Source organism: Haemaphysalis longicornis, unplaced genomic scaffold, assembly GCF_048455015.1.
Source record: "Haemaphysalis longicornis isolate Haplotype H1 unplaced genomic scaffold, Haemaphysalis longicornis Haplotype H1 scaffold_13, whole genome shotgun sequence".
Taxonomy (NCBI): Eukaryota; Metazoa; Arthropoda; class Arachnida; order Ixodida; family Ixodidae; genus Haemaphysalis; species Haemaphysalis longicornis.
Window position 1 is genome coordinate 12200419 of NW_027526233.1, and position 8893 is coordinate 12209311.

The 8893-nt window shown below is 49.5% G+C and overlaps 1 protein-coding gene and 1 pseudogene across 1 annotated transcript; both read left to right on the forward strand.

Annotated features, from left to right (window-relative positions):
* The first annotated feature begins 711 nt into the window (after window positions 1–711).
* LOC144164437 (histone H4-like) lies at window positions 712–2915 on the forward strand. The gene is made up of 2 exons (XM_077694971.1): window positions 712–805; window positions 2578–2915. Exons 1-2 carry the CDS (start codon window positions 712–714, stop codon window positions 2913–2915), a joined length of 432 nt encoding a protein of 143 aa, XP_077551097.1.
* Window positions 2916–4502: 1587 nt separating this feature from the next.
* On the forward strand, window positions 4503–8602 carry LOC144164443 (uncharacterized; annotated as a pseudogene).
* Window positions 8603–8893: the final 291 nt, after the last annotated feature.

Genomic DNA, 8893 nt, shown 5'->3' on the forward strand with positions numbered 1-8893 from the left:
CGCCCGTTGTGCCCCTGCTCTTTCGATAGTCATCAACCCCCAAAATGCACAGGTAGCTAGCACTCCAGACACAGTCTTAGCTGCAGCTCGCCTCTTCTACAGTGAACTATTTGAGCAACAGGCCACACCCCCGAGCTCTTCCCTCTATTTGGGCCTCAGGAACCAGTCAAGGTACCTGATTCCCCCCTGACGGAGGGGGAGCTCTTTGAGGCATTGAAAAAGTCCAAGCTGTCGAGAAGTCCAGGCTAAGATGGGCTCACCCCCGATTTTTATCTCAAATTCTGGGGGAGGCTGGGCAAGCCACTCACCTTGTTGGCTAACAAAATGCTGAGCAGTGGTTGCCTTACTGTGACGCAACGGGAGGGGCTTATCACCCTCTTTTGCAAGGACGAGGAGAGACGCTCCGACCTGCGAGCATGGCGACCAATTACACTCCTCAACTGTGACTACCAGATTATTGCGAAATGCATAGCCACGAGACTCACTGACGCACTAGATGCATTCCTTGGACCATATCAGGCTTGTTCCGTGCCGGGCCGTTCAGCAGAACTGCAAGGCTTCGGCATTCGGGATCTGCTGGAATGGGCCGAGTTGAGGAACCTACAGGGCCTCCTTTGCTCATTCGACCAAGAAAAAGCATTTGACATCATCAGTCATAGCTACATATTCAACACCCTCCAGCAAGCTAGCATAGGGACGAACGTGCAAAAGATGGTGCGTGCACTATACAGTGGGCCCACTTCTGCCGTCACCATTCGGGGTCGCGTGTCCGAGAGTTTTTATGTTGGGCGTGGAGTTCGGCAGGGCTGTCCTCTGAGCCCTGTTCTCTACGTCCTAGCTATTGAACCTCTGTTGCAGCGGCTCGCGAGTGATCCCAAAGTAGTCAGATTCCCGCTCCCACCGGATGCTCCCCCGACCGCTATCTTTGCCTATGCAGACGATCTGACTCTGGTATTGCCTGATGAGCGCTCGCTCAAGAGGGCAATGGCCATCATCCAGCTGTATGGGCAGGCGAGCGGGGCTAAGCTAAATACGGCAAACAGCTCAGTCATGTACTTGCGCAAGCCTCCATCGTGTCCGCAAGCAACATGGCCTTCCCATCGCTTCCAAAGTCAAAGTACTAGGTTATCGCTTTGGTCCCAACGGCCCCTCTCCCAGAAATTGGACTGCTGCACTGACAAATCTCCAGTCGAGGGTGCGGGACTACCGGCAGCTGAACTGCCGTGTCACTGCCCGACCCACGATTGCTCGGACTGTCTTACTATCAGTACTCAGCTACGTCACCAGCATTATGCCTATCCGAGCACCAACCAAGAAGGAGATGGAACGCGTTGTGTTCCGCTTTGTATGGGATGGTAAACCGGACGAGGTGAAACGAGATATCGTAAAGCTCCCCAAGAAGAGAGGTGGCCTTGGCCTTACCGACCTGAACATTCTAGCTGCTGCCTTGCATGTCAAATGGACAAATACAGCCCTCAACACTGACATGTCCCTCACTCGATCTCTAGCTTCCTACCTCCTAAGCACCCAGCTACGTTTGTTCTCTCAGAGCCGCTATCGCAACAATGTTCCACGAGCAGGGGAGCCATCCCCTTCTATCGGGGAGCAGCTAAGGCTCTGGCAGACATCCAGGAAGTACTCCCACAGTTTGATATACTCGGTACTCCACTGAAAGATTTGGTTGCCACACTCACGCCCACTTTGCCCCCGCACTCTGCCTGCTACTCTCTCGAACGTCAACGTCCGAACTGGAAACTCATCCATGCCGAGTACCTGGATGCCAGCAGAGCCACCTTCCAATGGCTCTTTGCTCGTGGCAATCTTCCCCACAGACAAAGGCAATACACCCAGGCATGCCTGACAGCACGCTGTCTTTTCTGTGGTGAGTCTGAGACGGCAGAACACGTCTTTCATAACTGCCTGCTTCCCGGCGCTCTCCTGTAGAGTGTCGCAGATTTGTTTGATGTGCCTGGTATTCCATATCCCACAGTGAGATACCTTCGCTGCCTTCCACGTCATGCTGTGAACCAGTTTGTTCTGGCACTAGTTGAATGCTCCTACCAAGTTTGGGTAGCCCGCTGCATTGCTACGTACTCTGACAGGCGGCCAGGGCTTCATGAAGTACTTGCCAGGGTATGAAAGGAGCTCTGGTTCCACCTACGAAGAGAGCAACGCAGGCTAGGGAATCAGCAGTTCGCAGAGCAATGGTGTCGGCCACCAAAAATTGTGAGTAAAGACAGAGGCCAAATCAAGGTGACCTTTTAAAGCACCTTCCTCCTACAATGACCCCAAGCCCCCCCCACGCCTTTGCGGGTTGCCCGATGTCTCTCGAAGTTGTGCTATGCACCTCAGAGTGGGACTACGGTACCCTGGAGTCAAAGATGATCCAAGCGAATGATGCTCGCCCACCTATGTCCAGGTAAAGAAAAGGACCGCTGCTCTAAACAAAAAACCTCCACACCACCTTACCTGAGCCCTTACCTGAGCAGCGTAGTTGGATGATGATGGATGGATGAGTTTGTAAGCTCTGGGGCAAGCACCTATGTGCAACCCCCCACTCCATCTGACAATGGTAAGGTGGAGCGAAGCGTCACCTCAAGGTTCTGCGAGACAACATCCAGGGCGTCACCAAGCCAGCGATCCGTCGTCTTGCGCGCCGAGGCGGCGTCAAGCACATCTCGGGACTCATCTACGAAGAGACCCGCGGCGTCCTCAAGGTGTTCCTCGAGAATGTCATCCGCGATGCTGTGACGTACACGGAGCACGCCAAGCGCAAGACCGTCACCGCCATGCACGTCGTGTACGCGCTCAAGAGGCAAGGCCGCAGCCTGTATGGCTTTGGCGGCTTATTCTCTTCTGCTCCCTTCGTCTTGCCACCGCGAGGAAAGAAAGAGATCCCAAAACGGCTCTTCTAAGAGCCACATCTCACCCTACAGTGGGTGCAGCTTGACTGCTGCGCCGCGTGCGCAATCTTGTTCTCTTTGGTGTATGTGGGTGTCATCTGTGCTATGTTTACGTGTCTGGTAAGAGCTGTTTCCTTCTCAACGTGGTCTGCAATGGCGTCAGTTGGGTAAGTGTTTATACCAGCGCTTTCTGCATCTGCAGCAGCTGTTTGTTGTCCCATCAATCTGCAGTGGCATATTCGCTTTCTTGTCGCTGTGTACGCCACTGCCGTCGATGTTCAAAGCGCGCACCAGGGAAGTGCATTGTGGGGGATCGCTGATGGGCAAGGGCGAGCGCACATCTCTCGCTATGTTTACCTAATGTCCGCTCTGGGACACGGAGTAAGCTTTGGCTTGTTCTCGCGTGCTGCTGAAACCGAAACCGCGTTTCTGTCCTGCTTGTTGTTTCTTTCGCGATTCTCTGCTGCCAAGAGTAGTGTTGGGAGCTTTCCGATGTCGCGGATTACAAGGTGTAGGCATAATTCGTTTCTCTTTTTTCGTGAGATGGCTTGGCATTTCTGCAGGCAGATTTTTTAACCTTGACACGGCAGCAGCCCCTAATATCTACGGTGTGAAGAGCACATTTGCCATTTTAGCTTTAGGTTATGGCTAATCACTTTCATTTGAACAGGAGCTCGGATTACTGCTGTGTGAGTTCAGATAACATTGAACACAAGATGGCTGTTGGTCGCCCTCTTCAATTTTCTTGAACTTCTATTTATATATCATTGCCTAATGAGTGTTATGTAGACATACGCTACGTGCAAAATATTAGAATGCCACAAGGCAGGCACCCGCCACTGCCTGGACAGTGGCCAATTTTGGTGGCATTTACCTGAAGAAATACTTGCTTGAGGACACAGGTCATTTTGGTGCTGAATTTACACCTACTGTACATCTTGCTGAAAAAATTGTGTGGCTGACAGAAAATTATTTGTTTTGTTATGGCTTGTCAAACTTGGCTCAGAGACCAATTTTTTTGCAAACTTTGTGGGTAAATAGTACAAGCAGTGCAACTCCAGTTACCACCTTAACATTTAAACCACAGCTTCCCATTACAGTTGTGCATAAGCGATTTGCATCGTGTATTTATGTAAAATACGCCCGAGTACATGTACTGGTGAACGTCTCGGAAGCATTTCTGCAAAATCCAAAGTGCGTTTTTTGTTATGCAAGTTCTTTGACTTTGCGTGCGTCCCAATGTTTGTAATCGGGTTTTATACTATGAAATTCAGTGCGTCTGTGTGAGCAGTGTAAGCGTCAAAATTCGGTAAAAATTCTAAGGTTGTAACTTGTCCTAGTATTTAGGGACAAAGTTGGGAGAATATAAGCCTCTGAGCCAAGTTTGCCATTTTATAATGGCCACTGAATTTTTGTCAAGCCGCCAGACATGGTTTTCTGTTGGTATAGACAATTTCCCAAAGACGCGCCATGCGACGGCCTTTCCCGGAACTAGACTCAGGCGGTCATGTTTGATGAAAGATCGTTCATCCCATAGAGTTAATACTACTGACTGTTGGTCCGATATCGCGCTCCCTCTTTTTTCGCGCGCTGTCCAGCATGCCCGTCAACTGCTGTGTTCCACTGTGCACACAGTATGGTCGGTGCGACAAGTCCGGAAAAAGGTAAGCACACGGTAAATGCTCTCCGCGCGTAGCGTGTATGCATTGCCTAGCCCTGCCTGAATGCGCGCAGATGCAAAGGATGGCAACTTTTCCTTGCGATTTCCCACTCTGTCCTGCGTGGGTGTAGATTGGTTTGGTGCGAGGTCTTTTGGTACAGCACCCCAGCGTGTGTGGCTGGCTCTCTCCTTGTGTACACGTCGTGAAGGCTTGGTTTCGTCTTTTTGTCGAAGTGTAAATGGTCCTCAACTCTCAGTACGGCTGCCGCCGTTTGTTTTTGTTTTTCTCCTAGTTAATCGCTCTCAACGGCGTCAGTTGCATATTGCGAGCCCATAAAATAAGGGTAATCTTTGAAGTGCGCGTTTTTCCAGTGCGTGCACACATCGGTTGTTACAGATTGCCGGAAAACGATGGCCGTAAGCTGCGCAAGGGCGCACAGCTGGCTGTGCAACGCGCGCCTTTCGGTTATACATGACTAAATTTAAAGGGACACTGAAGTGAATTAGTCAAGCTCCCGTTTTTGCTTGCACTGCGTAGACTGGCTCAAATTAACACACTTTTCATCGTTTATCCGGTTGACAAATCGGTAATTACTTTATAAAGCGCGAAAGAAGAAAAACTACCATGCGCGGTTTGCGGCGGCCGCACCAACTAAAGCTGTGACGTTAGGAGGAGCCGCACCGTGATTGGACGATGCTCAAGGTGAGCAACCAAACAAGTTCCGGTTTCGGTTCTGTAAAACACAACCGGTGGCGTTGTTGGATGGGCATTCTCAATAACTCAGTAATCATCGTACCGCGCTTCTGCCATGTTGTCACCTGTAAAAATGCATAAAGATAAGCCTCCCAGGACGGCTTGGAATCGTAGCATTCACTAGCCGAGGCCTACGCAGTGCATGGACGCCCTCCGCGTACCCGCAGATGCCCAAATGTCATGCGCTTTTCCCACATATTAGGAGCTTGCCTCACTCAAGCCTCTACCGTAAAAAGCGTGTTCGCACCAGGCCAAGGGTCTGTTCTTTCTGGCCTGTGCCCACTGCCCGCAAGCAGTCGGTGCTTATGGCAACAGCACGCCAACGAGAACTCGCTAGCGCGCCAGTGCCAGCCTGCGCGCGTTCTGTGAACTAGTTCGTGGAGCCATGAACGTTGCGGCCCAAAAAAAGATGAACTCAATGTAGAAACCATCGGCAGAAAACGAAAAAGTTAACTTACAAAAAAAAAGCACGTACCCGCGGGGATTCGAACTCGTGACTTACAAAATACTTGCATACCTAGCGCCCCAGACAACTAGACCACGGGGACGGGCTCTGCTGACCTTGGTAATATAGGGTATATATTGTACAACCCGTTTACACTTTTATTTAGTTTTGGCATTTCAAGCAGCTTAGGTGACTATTTGTTGTATTGCGCTCGTGCAGTAAGCGTCGCCCGAGTTTCCACAATAGCTCACGTCTAGCAATTGCATTTCGTGGATGGTAAAGCGTTCGCAGATGCGTAGTCGTGCTGCTGACCGCTGTGCTTGTTCGCCCAGCGCAAAAAAGTGCTTCCCGCACCCTAGTTTTACGCTGTACGGTAAAACTATCAATTGATTTTATTTCCTTAGTACCTATATTGACTTCGCTGACTCTTCTCCCGCCTTAAAGAGGCCTCATATTTTCCTACTGGCGTACCAGTCACCGAAGCGTCGCATGTGCGCTTGTGCAGCGCTTGTGTGAAGCGACCTTGACTTGGAGCTAGATACAGTGTACAAACTAACCAAGTAAAGAAAGGCAGATTCTTCCATTCACAAACGTGTCCTGGCTTCGTTTCAACTGAGCGAACGAATTGCGACGACCCGTCGGCGGCCGGCGGACGAAACGCTGGGCCGACTGACTCTGTCTGAAGGCCGGGGAGCCGTGCAGTAACGCAGCCAATTGCCAGCTCATCCCCTCCTGACGTCACACGAAAACGCCGCAGAAAATGGGCGAGCGTAAAGAGAGGAGGACAGCATTTTCCAATTAATTTTTCTACTAAATAAAAACGCGTAAACGCGCCCAGGGTGGTCGAAACATGGCCTGGGGACTCCGGACTACAATTTGCGCAAGTAATCCCGCAATGTTTACATATCACTTCAGTGTCCCTTTAAAGGGTTCTTGCTTTCGTGAACGGGTAAACCGCGCTTTTAGGTTCTGCCTAGGTTTTATTTAGATCTGTAGCAAAGTGAAAATTGGGCTAGTTTGTGTTTGCTGAACTTCGCGGTGGTTACTACCGCTGAAAAGAAGACGAGCTGCGGGGATGAAAAAGTGAATAAAAACAATATTTGGCCCGTCATATGTCAGCTGCGTGTATATTTTTTGGAGCTCGTCTGTTAGCGAGAGTGTAGTCTCAATCAGAAAAGCGCTTAGTCTAACGTTAGACGTGTAAGCTGTTTGTGGTATTTCAACTTTTTCCCCTCTGTTAACCTGTTCTGCAACCTGTACTAAATTTGAACATGTGCCTCACAAATGCAGATAACTTATCACTTGTTTCCTGCTGATCCTGTGATGCGAAAGAAGTGGATCGCAGCCATCAAGCGTGATGAAGGGCCACTTTTTACAGTTTCACGTTCTACTAGTCTGCTCCCATCACTTCCTGGAAAGTGACTTTGTTGCAAACGTTGCCAGTGGTCGTCGGTACTTGCACGAGTCTTGCGTCCCATCGCAATTTTCCTTTCGCCCAAAAAAGCTCCTAAGGAAATCTCCTCGCAAAAGACAAGTGACAGCTCCACCGTCAAAAAAGAAAAGCAGGAATGAAGAAGTCCAGAGTCCAAATGCTGAAGCGAGTGCGACTGGTGAGGAAGACACCACGAGACACAGTCCTGCGGAAATGCAGCCTGCAATTTCCGACAGCGAGGACCCGTTTCAAACTGCCACCTGTACTGCGTGTTGTGCTTTAAAAGAACAAGTGGTTCTTCTAGAACGCCAACTTGCAGAAAGTAAAGCAAGGGAGCTGAAAGTTGAGCGAGAGAATGAGCGGCTGCAGCAGCAGCTCCAAGCGACGACGGCTGAAACTGCTATGCTTCGTGTTGAGCTTTCAAAATCGCAAAAGTGCTTGAATGAGCTTGAGGAGTCCATTCCATTTGGTATCAACAAGTTCAAAGAAAATGACGACGAGGTGGTGTTTTATACAGGTCTGCCCAGCTACAGTCACTTCTTGTCTCTTCTGCACTTCCTCGACCCTGAAAAAGTGGACAGAATGTCCTGCGGACAGAGAGTGCCACCAGCAGCACCTGCAGCGAACAGCTGCTAGGACGACCTCACAAGCTCAGAGTGGAGGACCAACTGTTCCTTGTCCTTGTAAAGCTGCGGCTGGGGCTGTTTCACCAGCACCTTGGCCACCTGTTCTCCATATCAGTGAGCACTGTTTCAATATTTTTTTCTGTATGGGTAGACTTCATGTACCTGCTGCTTCAAGATTTCGAAGTGTGGTACTCGCGAGAAGCAGTTGACGAGGCTATGCCTGCTGCTTTCAAAGAGAAGTATGCCTCAACACGTGTGATCTTGGATGCAACTGAGATCAGGTGTGACGTGCCTTCGTCATTTGTGACACAGTCGCGCCTGTACTCCCACTACAAGTCAACGCACACCTTCAAAGGGCTTGTTGGCATAACCCCCAACGGGCTGTTGTCGTTTTGCTCAGAGCTGTTTACAGGAAACACCTCTGACAGGGAGTGCGTGCTGAGAAGTGGTTTTTTGGGCTTGCCGTTCAACCCTGGAGATGCTGTAATGGCTGATAAAGGGTTCGTGATAGAAGACTTGCTCAAGAAAAAAATGTCAAGCTAAACATCCCACCATTCCTCAGGTCTAATCAGTTCACAGCAGAGCAAGTTGAAGAAACTCAAGAGATAGCGGCAATCAGAATACACGTAGAAAGAAAAATCAAGCGCATCAAAGCATATCACATATTTGGCCGTTCCATCCCTATCACTCTTGCACCTCTTGCGAACCAGATGTGGGCAGTATGTGCGATGCTGACGGACTACCAGTCACCACTTATTAACGACATAGACGATGAAGAATAGGATACAGAAAACAAAAAGTATGAAGTTTTAGTTGGCCGCAGCTCTTAACCTGAATTGCTTCAATTATGAACATCAGACATGTCAGAGAAATTTCTTAAGATATATAAAGAAATACTCGATGGAATGCAATCCTGGACTTCTGTGAGGCCCCTGTATTCTTGTGTTTTTCAGCGTCGTTTTTTTCCTCTGGAGATTTGTTGTACTCAATATTTTTTTCTTATGCGTGTATAAGGTTACATACGTACATTTTCTCAACCTTTCCTCGTGGAGTTTCAGTGTTTATTTGGTCTG

Bases quoted from the DNA above. Each gene is read 5' to 3' on its own strand.
- LOC144164437 (XM_077694971.1), top strand. From the start codon at position 712: ATGGTGCGTGCACTATACAGTGGGCCCACTTCTGCCGTCACCATTCGG. The intron at 806-2,577 runs GCTGTCCTCTGA...GACAATGGTAAG, and splicing joins TGGGCGTGGAGTTCGGCAGG to GTGGAGCGAAGCGTCACCTC.